Source organism: Larimichthys crocea, chromosome III, assembly GCF_000972845.2.
Source record: "Larimichthys crocea isolate SSNF chromosome III, L_crocea_2.0, whole genome shotgun sequence".
Taxonomy (NCBI): Eukaryota; Metazoa; Chordata; class Actinopteri; family Sciaenidae; genus Larimichthys; species Larimichthys crocea.
The window spans coordinates 50,068,893-50,086,642 of NC_040013.1; the positions used below are offsets into that span (position 1 = coordinate 50,068,893).

Genomic DNA, 17,750 nt, shown 5'->3' on the forward strand with positions numbered 1-17,750 from the left:
AATTTATCAGAATTTGGTATTTTAGTAGTAGTGACATTACTGTCAGATAATCAGTGGCAGCACTGTCTCCTCTCATCAAGAAGGTCCTATGTTGGGCCAGGGGCCAGATTTTTCCAGGTGGTTCAGTTTCCTCCCACAGTCCAAAGGTTAGATAACTATCAGGTGTGAATGTGTGTTTGTTTTCTTGATGGACTCATGATGCCCAGTGCATGCTGGGTTACCCAAAAAAATACCAAACATGATCTGCCACTCCCTCTGCACTACCTCATTCACAAATCCCCAGTCGGCTTAGATTATACTCCCTTGTTACAGAATCGTCCATTAGTCCATTTCATCATATCGTATGTTTCGTGTGTGTTTGTGTGTGTGTAGCTGGCGTGCTGTACAGATACCCCAGGGACTGCTCCCAGGCCCTACTGAATGGCGACACCATATCAGGCCTGTACACCATCTATCTGGGTGGAGATGAGAGCCAACCCATCCAGGTTTACTGCGACATGAGCACTGATGGAGGTGGATGGATCGTAAGTCATCGGCTAAGAGACATATATGTCCAATAATTCAAACTAATTCATATTTCTTTATTAATGACAATGTTTGATGTGATTTCTTTTGTGATTTGAGCTTCTTTCATTTTGTATTTGAAAAGCCATATCTGGGTTTTATGGCAATGTGTAGTGATCAGTTATTAAGTTGTTCATTTCTTATCGTCTTTCTCCTTGCAGATTTTTCTCAGACGCCAGAGTGGTAAACTGGAGTTTTTCCGCAACTGGAAGAATTACACAGCTGGCTTCGGTGACATGAATGATGAATTCTGGCTGGGTAATTTCTAGCAAACATCAGAGATCAACACTCCACAAAACAGGATATGTTCTATCTCAATATGTCCCCCCAGTAAATTCAAGAGTCATCTACTGTGATGTGATGTATTTTGTGTGAATATATATTTGTTGCAAATTTATTCCAAAAGATTTTGATCAAAGAAATTCTACATTGTTAAACATTCCACTATCCACTATTCACTAATAGTTTTTTATTATTAAAAATCTTGAGCAACTTCAGCAAAGTCAGACAAATCATCAAAAGTCCTGTCAATAGAAGGTGGTCTAAAGGTTTTAGGGGACGAGTAGCAGAGTCTAAACCACTTCTCGGGAGGAGAAACACTTGTGGACTGAAATATCAGCATTTCACAGTAGATGACTGAAAAAAGTCATATTTACTAATGAATCCAAGTTTAAGATTGGTGGCAGTGATAGAAGTTTGTATGCAAGACAAACCAAACACTAAGAGATTCTTCTACAATTTTCAAAGATCACATATACATTTTTACTTGTTTCAATGTAAATTAACATATCTGATAAGCACGTCTTATCAAAGCCATGGCTGAATTGTTGTTATTGCTGTCCATCTAGCGTATATATAATCTCTCTCTCTCAGGTCTTTCCAACCTGCATAAGATCACAGCTGGAGGTCAGTACGAGCTCCGAGTCGACCTGAGAGATAAGGACGAAACGGCCTACGCTCAGTACGACAAGTTCTCTGTCTCTGAACCTCGGACCCGCTACAAAGTCCATGTAGGAGGATACAGTGGAACGGCAGGTAAAGATGACTTCTGTAGTCTGCAATCAAACATTTAGACATTGCTTTAGTTTGTCTCGTCTCTCAATGCAGTTCACCTGCAGTTCACCTGTTCCCAACAGAAACTGTACCACACTTCATTTAGTCAACTCTCTCTCTCTCTCTCTGTTGCTATCTTTGTAGGTGACTCTATGACCTACCACCATGGTCGCCCATTCTCCACTTATGACCACGACAATGATATTGCTGTCACCAACTGCGCCCTGTCCTATAAGGGAGCATTCTGGTATAAAAACTGCCACCGTGTCAACCTCATGGGACGATATGGAGATAACAGTCACAGCAAGGTACAGTACAGGCATAGCCTACAGCACGACTCATACTGTATGTTCTGAAATAGAGGGTGATTCCTCATTTAGGCTCCTTGAGGGGCTCCTGGGACCACTGACAGCCATTGATAGAGTTCTATTAGCCTTTGAGTTAAGGGTATTCCAGGATTTCTGTAGATGTGTGTTTGAAGGGATTCCAGAAGGTCCCTAAAGGTGTTTCATACAGTAAAGAGAGACCTTCAGGCAGTTTCTGATGGTGTCCCATTAGTTCTTGCGAAGATTCTGAGGATCTTTCTGGGGTTCTAGGGGTCACTGACGGAGTTCCATTGGTGCCCCTGTACAACAGGTTATGGTCATTGTTAAATTAAATTGTTAGGTTAAAAGTTAAGTTAAGTTAACTTCTATTTTGACTAACATAATTTGTCTATCTCTTCCTCTCCAGGGTGTAAACTGGTTCCACTGGAAAGGCCACGAGCATTCAATCGAGTTTGCTGAGATGAAGATCAGGCCATCCAACTTTAGAAACCTGGAGGGGAGGAGGAAACGATCATAAATGATCTAACACCAACAAAAACCACCACCACCAACAACAACAACAACGCTGCGACTACTCTGTCTGGATTCCCCATAAAACCACCTCAACTCCCACACCCACACTCCCTGCAGCAACCAAAGCCACTGCCAAGAGCCCTGCTGCCTCCGCGCAAAACCAACACACCTTCCCTCCTCTCATTCGCTCACAGATCAACCCCGACTCCATAACCCCATTCCCCTGTGATACGGTTGTGGAAATGCTGCCAGTGTGGAAATCGATGTGCATGTTACAAACTGGACTTAAATCAAGCCCACATAGATTCTACTCACGCACCAAAGAGAGCAAAAACAACTCCATCTCACCTGATTCTTATCCTTTCTCTTGTGTTGCAGCATTTGTGGGGAGGCGAGTATGCAGCTTGGGCATTATGTTGTGTACAGTAATTAATACAATTCCCTATTTCACACCCAAGCCGCATTTAGGAATTTACAGAAAGGACAGGCTGTTTATAGTATAATGTGGTCTTGTTTAGGTTCAAGGCCTCTTTGCTAAAACTGATAATACAGTGATAATTCAACTGCATTATCCTAGAAAATTGTACAGAACTGCACATGTATACATCTGATTTAAACATTTGAAAAGGGATATTCCTCAGATGGCACTGCTCAGATGTCAGATATCTCCATCTAACTTGCCATTTGTTTGTCTTTGTGCAACTTAACATGTCTCAGTGTCACTTTATCCTCCCCCAGGCTCCCTCATCTCCCGCAACATAAACCGACATCTGATGTGATAGAAATGGAAATAAAAAAAAAAAATTAAAAAATTTCCCATGTCCATGTGGGTGGCAATGTTTGCATTCATTATGTGAGTCCCTGAAAGCATCATGCTCCAGCCACAGTATTGTGTTTTTAAAAGCTAATGAACAGAGAAAAGAAAAGCTGATGTGTTTTGTTTTGTTCTCTCATGAATCCGAGACAGGACCTGTTATCCAGTATATAATGAAATGCGGATGAAATGCGGTGATAAGAGTTTTTTTTTTCTTTCTTTTTGCAAAATGTGAATACAGTGCATATATATGTCATGTGTTGTTCACACAAAAGATGTTGATGCTCAAGAACATGAAAAAAAAGGCCAATTCTAATTGAAGTACAGTTGATGTAGTAAGGTCTCTATGCTTATGTTGATGACAATAGTGTTTGAACAGGCCAAAACTAGAGAACTAGTGACTGTTTCTACCCTCCCAAACCCCCACCCCAACCCTTGCTACAGCAGCATACTAAACCACTGACTATCTAAAGAATGCCTGTGTGTAAATTAAGTTTGTTTCTATTGTTTTGTTTGTTTATAACTGGGTGAACAACAGGTGTTTCTCTGTAAACTGTATTACAATAAAACAGTTCGTTTAAAAGGAAGGTGTCCAGAGGATTTATTCACGGATGTCAGTGATAAAGAAAAGCTCACAACAAATCTTGACCTGTCTTTCACCTTTTTTGGGGGAGACCAATGTTCTGACAGTCCGGCGACATAAAGGAGTCTCACTGTGATGCTTCTGTTAATTTACTGGGGACACTGCATATTATTAGGGCCCGAGCACAGCACGCTGGGGCGAGGCCCTATTGGATTTTGAACGCTGAACGACGTTTAAAAGTAAATTGCATTTCCGGCCCATATCCCCATGAAAATTTGAAAATTTGCCTACCCCCCAAAAGTCGGGCATGAAATTACGCATTTCGGGGGTCTCACACATGGCCACCTAGGCGTGTGTTTTCAGGGGCCCCTCGCCACGGTTTCGTCCATGTGTATGAAATTTGGAGGGAGTATGTAACATGCCGAGATGCACAAAAAAGTCTCTTGGTGACCCGGGCTACAGTGAAGCGTACGGCGTCCAATTTTTGACTTTTGTGTTTTTGGGGTCATTTCCAGGGGTCGCATTTGAACAAACTCCTCCTAGGGATTTCATCCGATGTGCTTTAAACTTGGCGTGTGTGTTCTCAAGGCCTTGACAATGAAAAGTTATCAAAATCACAACATTTCATCAGAGGGCATGGCAGTGATGGCGCGTCAAAGTCAACATTGCCGATTTAAAAAAAAAAAAAGAGACTCCATTGATTTTTGGGCTGATTTTCGGGCAAAAGTGTTGCGCTACCATATACTTCCTCAGAGCTGTCTGAAACTTCTTGTGGTTGTTAAGACTTGTGGTTGTTAATGCACAATTCGGCTGCATAATATCATTTGGTGGGCATGGCAAAAACGCTCCATAGCGCCCCCTTGAACTTTTCTTTGAGGCAGCCCCGCCACAGTTTCGGGCACAGAGTTATGAAACCTCAGCCCAATGGCATCAGTGTGGGTGTGACGATCCATAAAAATCATTCAAAGAAGAAATCGGCAGGAAACACCTGCTGATTGCTTGTGATTCTCAGACATTCACGTGTAGTGCTTTCATATACTTTCAAAGAGCTGTCTGAAACTTCTTGTGGTTATTAAGACCAATATTATGCAAAATTCGGCTGCATGATTATTTAGGGGGCAGGGCAAAAGCGCTCTATAGTGCCCCCTGGAATTTTTCTTTGGAACAGCCCCGCCACAGTTTTGGACACAGAGTTCTGAAAGCCGAATTGTAGAACATGGCAAGACCTACAAAAAAGTCTCTTGGAGCAATGGGCTACAATGAACAGGAAGCAAGATATTTAAGAATGAAAATCACCATTTTTGGTGTTTCGGCCTGGTTGACAAGGGGTCATGTTTGAACGAACTCCTAGGGATTTTATCCAATTCACTTCAAACTTAGTAGGTGTGTTCATATAGACGTACTGAGTGAAAGTTATCAAAATGATGAATTGTAAGGAAATGGTGTGGGCGTGGCCATCCATAAAAATCATTCAAAGAAGAAATCAGGAAGCACCTTCTCAGAACTGTCTGAAACATTTCGACGTGCGCACATGTGCGAGGGCCCGACCATCGCTGCTTGCAGCTTTAATTTTAGCTGAAACTCAACACAATTCTGTGTGGAGACAAGGTGTGCTTAAACCTCAGTCACTGGTCAATTTAGGTGAGAAATGGGAAGGAGGTCTTTTACACTGTTGATGTCTTTGATAATGGTCCAGTCACTGATTAATAACATATTTCAAAATGCTGAGATGAGAGTGTTCATCTTCCTCTGAGCCACGGTGTGTGTGGAAGGATGATTAACATGGGAAACTCATATTGATAATTATGGTAAATGTCTTCTTAGATATCTTTTTTAGATATCTTTTCACTTGCATATATTTTATATTTAATCAGGAAACGTTATTTAAATTCTCTGTATATCCTGCACATATGGCAGAATTGACAATAAAGTAAAAGTAAAAGTAAGTAAAGAATATTCGAGACAACCTGTCTTGTGATTTCAGTCATGACAGGATCCACTTCTATTCTTAGCCAGCTGGGCCAGGTCCAAACCACGTCCTCTTCCTGCTTTACAGGTTAAACGAGGAAAAAACTAAACTAATTAAGGGCTCCATTGTTGGCTTAAACAAACTAGAAAGTACAAACGTGAGAAAAGTGTCTGCTTTAACATTTGCACAGAAGCAGTGTTGTCTGTGGAGGGCGGCATGACGGCTTTCGGTGTACTGCCTGCCAGACATTGATTAGATGAAGAAGAGGAGTCGGTGCTTATCGGGTGGGGTATACCGAGCAGAGCTGTCACTCCTGCCCGCTGTGGTCGGTTCAGGCTACGGTCACACATACGCGAAATAAACACCGGCGAATTTTGAATTGAGCTTTGGTGAACTTTGAGCGACTTCCCGCCTGTTTTTGCGTATGTGTGACCGTAGCCACCGTGATTTGATAAATGAGGCAGCTGTTCCATTTCCTGTTCAGACCCGCCTCGCCTCGCCTGAAGTGGGAGTGACCGTGCCCTCCGGTCCGGACTGAAATGCCGTGCGACTTCACCGGGACCCTATCCCAGGGCTACAGAGGGAACAAGCAGAGAACTCTGAGGCCATGAGGATAACTTATGCCTGGAGATTGGTGAAGTTACTCGCCGTTTCAGCCGTGTTAGTCCTCTCTGCTCATATAGTGAGCAGAGTAGCACTGGGTAAACATTCAACGCCGAGTCCTGTTCCTGTTGAGGAGTACAGGGTCCTATCTCCTCAAACATACCGCTACATTCTCAACCAGCCCGCTGTGTGCGAGAACAGAAGCCCCTTCCTGCTGTTTATGGTCCCTGTTGCTCCTCAGGAGGCTGCAGCAAGGGAGGCCGTGAGGAAAACATGGGGGGCTCCTAGTCAGGACACCCTTACTCTGTTCTACGTGGGGGTCCCTGGGGGGGGGCAGGTAGTGTCCAGCATCCAGGCTCAGCTGGAGGAGGAGAGCGTGAAACATGCAGACATCATCCAGGTGAACTTCCAGGACAGCTACCAGAACCTGACTATCAAAACCATGATGATGATGAACTGGCTGGCCACCCACTGTCCAAACACCGCCTATGCCATGAAGGTGGACGCTGACATCTTTGTGAACGTTTTCTACGTCATCAGACGCCTGAGGGGCTCCCCCAGGCAGGGCTTCATCACAGGGTCAGTGATACGTGACGGCACTCCGAGGAGGGACAGCAACAGCAAGTGGCACGTGTCAGAGGAGCTGTACCCCGAGGACAGCTTCCCCTGGTATGTGTCTGGAGCTGGGTATGTCTTTTCTGCAGACTTGGCTGCCAGGATCTCCTGGGCGTCCAGGTTTGTCCGGATGATCCCCCTGGAGGATGTCTATGTAGGGTTGTGCTTGCGAGTGCTGGGCGTCCGGCCAGCGTACTCCCTCAGCCTGCTGACCTTCAGGAACCTGTTCGAATTAAGAAAGCTGGACTACGACAGGTGCACTTTTGCCAAACTGGTCATTGTCAACCAGTTCAAGCCTTCAGAGCTCCTGCGTGTTTGGCCAGACTTTTCCAAAGGCCATACAAGCTGCTGACAGCATTACCAAGGTTCTCAGTAATGATACAAGTAGCCTGCTGTAAAGGAAGAAAAGCCATTAAACACACCCCACAGGGAAGGGGGTGTTCAGGTTAAAGGCTGGTTTAATTGGCCACCTGTACATTTTCTGTATAGGTTAATACAGGTTAGCTTTACCTCTCAGAGCCATTCAATTAAAATGACATTAAACTCGTATGACACGCATGCAGCATGTTCCACGGTCCTGTGAGGAGGCCTGGAAAAACTGCAGGAATGTGAGTATAGCAGCTTTTCAACATTCCGAATGTCAGAATGAAACACATCCCAACAATTAAGAAACTGAAACTAAATAATATTTGGTTATTAAAAGAAATGACAATATATTCATTTTATAATCAGGGAATTTAACAGTTTTAGATGTTAAAGAATGTAGCTCTGACATAATTAATGGACTTTCAATGAGTCAGCTGTTGTCAGTTGTCAATTGTTTACATCATTTAAGTTAAAAATCTGATGAAAACATGCTGAAAAGCCAAAGATATTCAGGTTTCAATCACATCAGTGATATCAAAGACCATCTGTGTTTGAATTTATATTTTGTGCGCCTCTGAAACACTGTGTAATGTAGAAATGTTTACATACATTACTTACACAAGACCAAAAAATGCAACAAATCACCACAGTTGTAGATTATTTTTCTGTTGTTGATGGATCCATTGTATCAGCTCTAATAGATAATCAAAGTATCAGTTAGCTGCAGCCTTAAAAGAATGTACCGCGTCTGTCATGAGCTGTTTGCATTACAGCCTACACTTCTAAAGAGCTAATATATTTACTGCAAGCAGCTTTAACTTCTTTATCCAAAGTGCTGGAAAACTCATATCATATACTTTTGCTGCTGTTGGTCTGTCCTGTACGTGGCTATGTGACATAATGTGTTTGTCTGTTTAAATAATCCATTTAATTGCCATTGTATTTATTCTTCAGTTAGATATAGAGAAAATATCTCTGTGCTACATTGCATTGCTACTATATACTATATAAAGAGCTTCATATAATATGGAATTCTGTAATAACCTGCAGCATATGTCTCAGGTTAGTGTGCCTATTTATGTGTGTTGTAGTTTCACATGAGGGCCAACAGGTGTCAGTGTGTGCTCATGATGTGTAAATCACTTCAACGGTTCAGTTTTATAATTCTGTTTGTTGACTCAGTGCCTAGAGACAGTGATCATTCTTTTTCTGTCACTCAGAGAGCAGTGTGACACTGTTAACTGTGATACACTGTACACCACAATACCTCAGAGATTTATAATGTACTTCAGCATTGGATATTAACACTGCATATTAATGAGAAAAATAAAGATACTGCATGCAGTGTTTGTCTGTGAGTCACTTCATTATAATTTAAGTGTGACTGAGTAATTTAAGGTTATTTTCCATCACTCTTTATTACTCCTGATGTTTTGTTGTTTTCAGTCTGGACCACTTTAGGTGGTCCAGGTACAACTCCGTTCTTCAGTTTTCCCTGTCTGGAAAACTGAAGACAAGAAGAACAGACCCTCCATGGGTTAATAAAACCGAGCATTTCTCATATTGCATTGTGAAAGCTGTTCCCATCCAGACAATCTGTTAGTCCTGTACACAACCATGCATTGAACCTTTAGAATATTTTTGTTATTATTTTAGAACATAATGTAAAAAATGCCAAAAAGAAAATACAAAACAAACAAACAACAAAAGAAGTAGATTTTTTTTTTTTGTTAAATTGAGTGACTACAGTTGTCGTGTGTTGTAATGAAGTAAAAAGTTAAGCTTTTTCCTCTGAGTGTTGTGGAGTGTAAAGATAGACAGTATAAAGAAGCATCAACTGTAAATACTAAAAGTAAAAGTAGTGTAGTCCTTGAATAAATTTATTTAGTTACTTTACTGTAATACAGTTTTTGAAAAGATGTCTTGTCTTTCCTAACCTATTTTTTTAGATTGACTCTGAATCAGGCATTGCATAATGTTCCCATACTACATAAACCCTCTGGTAAGAATAGTAGATATATCCAGTCCAATATAAGACATTAATGAAGTGATCTGAGGAAACATATTCACACAATATGTAATGCATATAATTATAGTTGCACTTTCTTCCAATGAGCATTTCAGTTTCCCTTTATAAACTTTCCCTTTTTATTTAGCAGTAATTTGGTAGTAGCATGCATAATGGTCAGTTTCTAGATTATTTCCTTTCCTAACATGCCAAAAGCTCTGTATTCTCCAGAAATACCACAGACAATAGGTGAGACTAGCCATCTCTATTTATAGAGACATCGAAGAGACAAGCATCACATCTATGGCATTAGGAAGAAAATACAAGCTCTGTGTAAAGTCTTTATTCTATTACAGATGCATGAAATCCTCTCACACATCATCCCATTATTCATGTAATATCTACATTAAATTCCCTTTTCCATGTGCCTTTTTAAAGTGACTGGGGGCCTGCAGTAGCATACAATTACCTTCCTCTCTGCACATGAAGAACTTAGATTGGAGAATAGTGCCTTCCTAATATAATTCTGTATCTGTAAGTAATAGGAAATAAAAGACATTAAAGTGGAGAGGTCAGATAAATCACACGTTAGAAAATGTAATTTAATTGTTAGTTTAATTGCTGAGGTGTACAGATAAAGACATGCATTTTTCAGGTTCAGAAGTGGACCCAATTGCAGACATAGAGGTAACACATTAGAAAAGCATTTAGTTGCCCAGATCTAGAAACCAGTGTCTGTTGTAGCTGGCAAGAAATGAAAGACAGATCTGAGTTCTACCTTCCAACCTGAGACATTTTAATAATAGTACAAAAGGTAACTGGCAAATATTATTAATCAAAAATAATGAGTTCAGATGTCAGGAAGGTGAAGACCACCCTTTGATGAAGATGCAGCATCGTGACTTGTTAGCCCTTAAGAAGGAACACAACCAGCTATTCAAATTATTGATAGTTTTGTTTATTTGGATCAATTGAAGGATCTTTTTCAACAGAGCAACATGACCCAACTGAGGACATTCTAATTTTCCAAATCTAATGTAATGTGTTCAAAGAGGAGAATAGAATTAGTTTGTTATGTATATTCCTAAGTATATTTTAAAGAGGTTTTTCTGTTTCAGACTGCCCACAGGCATTGCTTCTGACATTTCTTCTGTATCCGGAAAAGACACTGAACTTGCTGATGAAGGGTAGAAGTGGTGCAGCATGTTTAACCCCAATGTTTCTACACGTTTTGCAGCCGTCATAGGAACAAGAGGGTGAGTCAAGGCAGTTGCAATCAGAAACTGCTCCTCTGGATGCAAACTAAACCCTAACAAGCTGGTCCTTTAATGAAACCAACTTGGTCCTCATTAATATATACATCCCTTTGCTGCATGTGTAAGATATAATACTTCTTAAAAACGCTTTCCCAGCAGTGATGGATCACCTGTAGAGTGAGTTAATACTGATTTCTGATTATTAAAAAAAAAGGCCTGTTATATATGCAATCAAAAGACTGAACGATGGTGAACCACAGAGAGCAGAAGGTAATGGCATTACGTGCTGTGTAATGACTGGCCGGTTGGCTGTCGCCGGTGGCAGAGCCAGTGAGTGGGCTCTGAAATAGACGGCTGCTGCTTCATGATTCACCGGTGCGGCCAAGTGTCAGCAGATGGCAGCCACACAGCAAACCTGCAACACCTACAGCAGTCTCACAAGTCCACAATTCTCTGCAGAAACCAAACCACAGCTGAAATCTGCAACCAAACAGATCACTGTGTCTTTATCACAGGAGAAACAGTGTTATGTCAATGGCTCTTTATTAACAATCAGATCAGGCGATTGAGCAACGTGGTTGTGAACAAGTTATGTTTGCAGCTTCCTAACTTTCTCTCTTTAGCTCTCTTTGACATAAAGTCCCTGAGTTGGGCTGTAGTTCTAAGACGATAAAAAGCTGATCTTATTACTGCTTTATGTGGTCATAGAATAAGATCAGAGTCAAATAATGCTGGCCAAATCTAACATTTGGGAAATTTGATTTAATTGTTAGTTTAATTGCTGAGGTGTACAGATAAAGACATCCATTTTTCAGGTTCAGGAGTGGACCCAATTGCAGACAGGCATATGCAGGGAAAGAAACTTTACTTACTTGAAGTGGATGAATGTCAATGACCGGTTTTAACTGTGAAACGTGAAATACAGGATGCACCCTGAGGGCAGAGGGGAGTTTCAGTTTCATGGTAACAGGGTTAATGACTGATAGAATCTTGAATGGACCCAGGTAGCGAGGAGACAGTTTTCTCGAATCTGTCTTAAGGGGAATGTTCTTGGAGGACAACCAGACACTCTGACCTCGTCGATAGGCTGGTGCGGGGGTGTGGCGCCGGTCAGCCAATAGGCGGTTCCTTTGTGCCAAGCGGAGTAGAGCGGAGCGAGCCTGCCTCCAAATCCTGCGGCAGCAGCGAAGATGATGGGACTGCAATCTCCCCCTCCTGGGCGGGGAAAAGAGGTGGCAGGTATCCTAGGGTGCACTCAAATGGAGCCATACCTGTGGCTGAACTGGAGAGGGAGTTGTGGGCATACTCAATCCAAGCCAGATGGGTGCTCCATGATGCAGAGTTCTGGGCCGCCACACATCGCAGGGCTGCCTCGAGATCCTGGTTAGCCCGTTCCGCCTGGCCGTTAGTCTGGGGGTGAAATCCTTAGGACAGACTGACTGATGCCCCCAGAGCTGAACAAAAGGCTTTTCACACTTGGGAAATGAACTGGGGTCCCCGGTCCGAGACTATGTCCAGAGGGTTTCCATGGAGTCTAAACACATGTGATACGAGCAGATCCGCTGTCTCCCAAGGGAAGCTTGGGCAGGGCGACAAAGTGAACAGATTTAGAGAATCGATCTACTATGGTGAGTATAACGGTGTTACCTTGTGAGGGAGGCAGCCCGGTAACAAAATCTAGAGCTATGTGGGACCAGGGGCGACTGGGGATCGGCAGGGGATAAAGGAGACCCGCAGGAGGCGTGTGGGATGCTTTACCACGGGCACACACCTGGCAGGCGGCAACGAAGGTGCATGTGTCCGCGTCCATGGATGGCCACTAAAAGTGTCGTTTAAGTAACTGCAGGGTCCTGTGGGCTCCTGGATGACAAGAAAAACGGGATCCATGACTCCACTGCAGGACTAGGCACAAAGCGTCTGCTGGGGGGACCGCCTCCAGGGTCAGGTTGATTGCGTAGTGCCTCGCGGATGCGGGTCTCAATCTCCCATGTCACTGCTCCTACCACGCGGGAGGGAGGCAGAATGGTATCCTGGCTCAAGGGGGAGTCTTTAACAGAGAACTGTCTGGAGAGAGCATCTGGCTTGACATTCTTATTTCCAGGGCGGTAAGTGATAGTGAAATTGAAACAGTCAAAAAACAAAGCCCACCAGGCTTGACGTGAATTAAGACGTTTAGCGGTTTGGATGTACGCAAGGTTTTTATGGTCAGTCCATACCAGGAAAGGATGCTGCGCCCCCTTGAGCCAGTGCCTCCACTCCTCCAGAGCTAGTTTAACCGCCAGCAGCTCCCGGTTTCCCATGTCATAGTTACGTTCACAGCTGGTGAGTCTGCGGGAGAAAAAAGCACAGGGGTGTAGCAGGTTGTCAGACTCACCACGCTGGGACAGGACCGCCCCTACTCCCACGTCAGAGGCGTCCACCTCTACAACAAACTGACGCTGTGGATCCAGTTGGGTGAGGATGGGAGCGGAGGTAAATAGACCCTTGAGGCGCTGGAACGCAGCATCCGTCAGAGGTGAATAGTGGAAGGGGACCTTGGAGGAGGTAAGTTGCGTTAAGGGGGCTACCACAGAGCTGTAACCCTTAATGAATCTCCTGTAGAAGTTGGCGAACCTGAGGAACCTCTGTAACTGCTTCACAGAAGTAGGGACCGGCCACTCTGCGACAGCTCGGATCTTCTCTGGATCTGCCATTACTTGCCCACTCTTGATGATGTACCCCAGGAAGGTGACTGAAGCTGTGTGAAACTCATACTTCTCACCTTTGACATAAAGTTGATTCTCCAACAGCCGCTGGAGAACCTGCCGGACATGGGTCACATGCTCACCTAGGGTCTTGGAGAAAATCAGGATGTCGTCTAAATAAACAAAGACAAAGCGATTAAGAAAATCTCTCAACACATCATTAATGAGAGCTTGGAAGACGGCCGGCGCGTTGGTTAGGCCAAAGGACATCACCAAATACTCAAAGTGGCCAAGAGGGGTGTTAAACGCTGTCTTCCACTCATCTCCTTCTCGGATGCGGACCAGATGGTAAGCGTTCCTTAAATCAACTTAGAGAAGATGGAAGGGACGGAAGAGACAATTTATTACATTTTGTTGCACTATTACACAGTGTGTTGGAACACGCCTTTTAAGTGTGTGAGTTTTTTTTCGCTATTTTTGTCATTAGAATTCATCAGCTGAACCTCCTTGTTTTCTGTCTCTTCTCCTCTGTAATATTCTGGCCACTTGAGATCAACAGAACAAGCTGTAAACACAATATCGACATATGATCAGTTTACAAAGTTATTTTTACAAGTGACCTCCTTTGACATTCCAGTTATTTGGTTGTTAATATATACACATATTGATTATTAAAGTTTTAATGTCTGCTGTCAAATAACAAAATTAAGTTTTTTCTGCCACCAACTGACAGAGAGAGGAATTGGACGAATACCACCTTTTGACAACATACTGTCTTAAGAAAAACATGCTGATATTCAATATAGGTATTATATAAATTTGCAATCATAATATAGCCTAGTTACAAAATGAATTGCTCAAATCAAGCAATGTGATTGGCTGTTAATCATGGTGTAATACTGTAAACATTGTACAATGGAGACACACTGAATCGTTTTTGTTCCATTTTTTTTCACGAGTAAAATAATGAAGACTTCTTGCACATAAAAAGGTTTATTTCTCTCAGATTTTATTCACCAATGTATTAGAATACACAAATTAGTGAGCCAAGATCCACATAACAGATGCGGCATGACAAGATGCCGATTAAACAGCACGACTATGACATAGGTGAGTCCTGGACTGGTAAAAAAAAAAAGCCACTCTATAATTTGCAGTTTGATCTTGAAAAAAACACAGTAGACACTGAACATATTTCACATAGGGCTACAGATATATATTTTTTTTATTTTCCAAGAAGGACTGCCTCTGATTGGCGTATCCTGATATTCCAGTAGTTAGGTAGGTAACTGCTGTCAGAAAAGGTAAAGAACTCGATGGCCTGAACCGATACATTGACCCATGATACATGTTTATCATGTATCATATATCAGAAAATGTCTACAAAGTGATAAAGAAAGTGCTAGAACACACTGGAGGGGTTAGTAAATAAAATGTGATTTGACGTTCAGCTACACTTCAAATGCAGCAGGGGAAGTGAGGACGGTTGTCAGCTTAAACCTTGAAATCATTCACCACCAACAGAACCAAATCAGACAAAAGTATGACCCACAGAGGAAGTCTAAAGAGAGCACATGATGCTTCATCCAGATGTTTGGATGTTGATCATCTCCCACCATAAAATTTCAGCCTCACCTCTTTTCTCCCTTGTTTGCATATGTGCTATGTGTTTGTCTGTCTCTCCTAGCTGTGTGAACGCCCTGTTGTCCTTGTTATTTTGTTCTGTACACTCGACATCTGTCATTTGTCAGACACCTGTCCATCCTGGAAGAATGATCCATCCTGAGTGGCTCTTCCTGAGGTTTCTTCCATTTCCCCCTGTTAAAAGTTTTTCATAGTTTTGCATATGCATATATTTTCTGTTTCATGGGCAGTGTTTCTTAAACTCCATCATGCACAGGGGTTTTCACAAACCTGCATGTGTGCATCATTCAGCACCATTTCACCATGTAAAGCTCTTCTCCACTCCGCATAGCGTCCATTTGTCTGTTATTTGTGTGCCTTCTGTTCGAGTCTATTCATTTCCCACACTGATTGAGTGGGAGTTCATGCTCTGGGCCAGAGCTCAAAAACACTCCCACCTCTGTGCTGTTCTGGATCCAGATACTTCTGATCATTCCACATAGTCACCATAAGGCATTATATAGCCGGACCCAGTTCTGTAAGTATGAGCGTTTCCTGCAGTGTGAGACTGGGGACTTGTCTCTCTTTCAAAAGGTTCCATGTGAAAATCGACATCAGTTCAACACTGTTCTCCTGACAATAGCCTGCCTGCCTGCTGTTCAGCTCTGGCCTTCCTCTGCTCGTGGGTGGAGTTACATTTACCGTCGTGCTCGGCGAGCCTGGTTCCTAAGACAACCCATAAAACATGCATTTGCATTAGCGAGGCTCGTTTCATTTCACCAGCGCGTCCACAGTGAAGTGAGCGAGCCGCAGGACACTGAACGCACCGTGTGGACGCTGCAAGACACGCAGTGAGAGGAAAAGTGCGTTAACACCGGGACTGCATGCACAGACAACACACTGAACGGAACTATGATGCTTAATACTTCACGGAGAATATAACCCTTTCACCGACAACGACGTATCTTTGTAAGTAGACTGTTTACTGCTCTCTGTTGCCTTCTGCTGTTGTAGAAAGTTTATTACTGACTGCCACAAAATGAATGTAGGAGGATTTTACGTGGGATAGGTATTATACAAGCATGACAAAAATGTACTGTTCATTAGCAGTAATTCATATTCAGAGCCAACTTAACATACTAACATATGTAAATGTTATCATGGGCAGTGGTTCCCAGTCCAAAAACAGATCAAGGTACAGGCAGAAGAAGTATTTTGAAGGTTCTCTGTGTTGCAGTCACTCATGATGAATTTGTATAGTAATGCACCAATTACACTTAATTAAATGCTAAAATCATAAGGGGCCCTAAGGTGGCTTCTACAGTTTTATCCAATCTTGAGGGCCTATTCTGCAGGGGGACCCTGAATCAAAATCCTGTCAGCAAACAATAAATCAAACGTTAAGGAAAAGGGTCTGTAATAAGTCAATCCAATCATTTCAGTCACCAAGATGAAATGATTGGATTTGTTACCTGCCTGTCTGCCTGCAGGCCTCTGCCAGTGCACTCACTGCACATGGAAATCTGTTTTGGGTGTCTTTGTGAGGAGGCCCGAAGGGAGGGGGTTGTATTGTCTCTTGCTAGTTTCTCCAACATTATGAACTCTCAGAATAAAGTTTTTCTGGTTCAGGGCCCTTTAACGGGTTAATCCTGTTTCCAAAATCTATTTTCTTTTTATTATTATTATTATTTTTGCTTTCATCTTGTAAATGTAGTAAATACCTTACCCCTTCAAACTTTTAGCATCTCTCTGAAAAGAATCCGAGAAGGACAAATCACACTTTGGTTGAACTAACAAGGCTGGGAATCACTGCCATAGTGCTAAAAAAAAAAAATCAAGTGCAGTCCTCGCAGGGTGAGAACATTGTCTGATGTCTTGATGCTAGTTTTCAGTGCTGCTTGCTTTACAGCCCATATGTGTTGTTTTTGTGGAAAGTCCTGTGTCTGTGCTTTTGCTCATTTGCTGTTGCATGTATGTGGTTCCTCCTCAGTTTCTGCACAGAGACTTCTGGGTTTGTTCCACCATCCAAGATGCATATGAATAGCTTATTAAATCAATGGAGTAAGTACTGAGAGATTAAAATACTTTTTTTTCCAACTTCTTCTTCATAGTGTTTACATTTCTGCATCATTTCCTGGTTGGTGTATTTACCAAGAGGAAGTGATTTTTATGACTTTTCACTGGTAGGTGAATGTTTTCTGACACTGAACTGAGAAACCACAAACTCGTCATCTGTCCTGCTCGTGTGATGCTGCATTGCTCTCAGTGGCTCACGTTCGTTACAGCAGTTAGAGTTTGTGTTAAAACTTTGTGTCTCCTGTGTGGTGTTGTGTCTTCGATGAAATGGGGGCTTTAAACAGGTGAATCTGCTGCACGGTGATTGTATGTAGCTCGGCATTGTTCTGAAACAGAAAGACGTTTGCTCAGCGTCCTGCCTTTCTTCACATGTCAGAGAAGTGTCCTGTTACCTGCCCTCCATGTTTAACACATCCTGTAAAGACGACCCGCTTTCTCTCTTTTTTCCTGTCCCCTTTTTCTTTTTCTTTCTGTTTTTACCTCTTTCAAACGGCCTCTTGTTGAGATCATCTGTTTTATTCAAGTTAAAGAATATTTTAAAGTAGTAGGTATATATGGGCACATAAAGTTTGTGAAGAACCAGCCGTGGTCTGGCTCTTTTTGAAGAACCATTATTGTTTTGAGTGTGCCTCCTAAGCTAATACCTCTACTAGCTCAACCAATGCTTAATGTATTCTGAATTACCCAGCAAAAGGCT

General features: G+C 42.5%; 3 protein-coding genes across 6 annotated transcripts in view; all 3 read left to right on the forward strand.

The window, feature by feature from the left end:
* The window catches only part of tncb (tenascin Cb), a 38,493-nt gene extending 35,014 nt beyond the window's left edge, over nt 1-3,479 (forward strand). For all 3 annotated transcript variants that reach the window (XM_010745754.3, XM_010745755.3, XM_010745756.3), the window contains 5 exons: nt 373-524; nt 726-822; nt 1,438-1,599; nt 1,762-1,925; nt 2,350-3,479. In XM_010745754.3, the coding sequence (XP_010744056.2) occupies nt 373-524; nt 726-822; nt 1,438-1,599; nt 1,762-1,925; nt 2,350-2,460 (686 nt within the window). In that variant the 3' untranslated portion in view covers nt 2,461-3,479. The remainder of the gene's footprint in view (nt 1-372; nt 525-725; nt 823-1,437; nt 1,600-1,761; nt 1,926-2,349) is intronic.
* Nucleotides 3,480-5,924: 2,445 nt separating this feature from the next.
* b3galt8 (beta-1,3-galactosyltransferase 8) lies at nt 5,925-8,751 on the forward strand. Its single transcript, XM_010745757.3, has one exon. The coding sequence runs from the start codon at nt 6,430-6,432 to the stop codon at nt 7,390-7,392; it is 963 nt and encodes a 320-aa protein (XP_010744059.1). The 5' UTR covers nt 5,925-6,429; the 3' UTR covers nt 7,393-8,751.
* Nucleotides 8,752-14,440: 5,689 nt separating this feature from the next.
* Nucleotides 14,441-17,750, forward strand: part of zgc:162952 (PKc_LIMK_like_unk domain-containing protein) — a 35,333-nt gene continuing 32,023 nt past the window's right edge. Inside the window, exons 1-2 of one of the 2 annotated variants that reach the window (XM_010745758.3) lie at nt 14,441-15,946; nt 16,968-17,038. In XM_010745758.3, the coding sequence (XP_010744060.1) occupies nt 17,008-17,038 (31 nt within the window). In that variant the 5' untranslated portion in view covers nt 14,441-15,946; nt 16,968-17,007. The remainder of the gene's footprint in view (nt 15,947-16,967; nt 17,039-17,750) is intronic. The other variant, XM_010745759.3, reaches the window with a different exon arrangement.

Bases quoted from the DNA above. Each gene is read 5' to 3' on its own strand.
- b3galt8 (XM_010745757.3), top strand. From the start codon at position 6,430: ATGAGGATAACTTATGCCTGGAGATTGGTGAAGTTACTCGCCGTTTCA.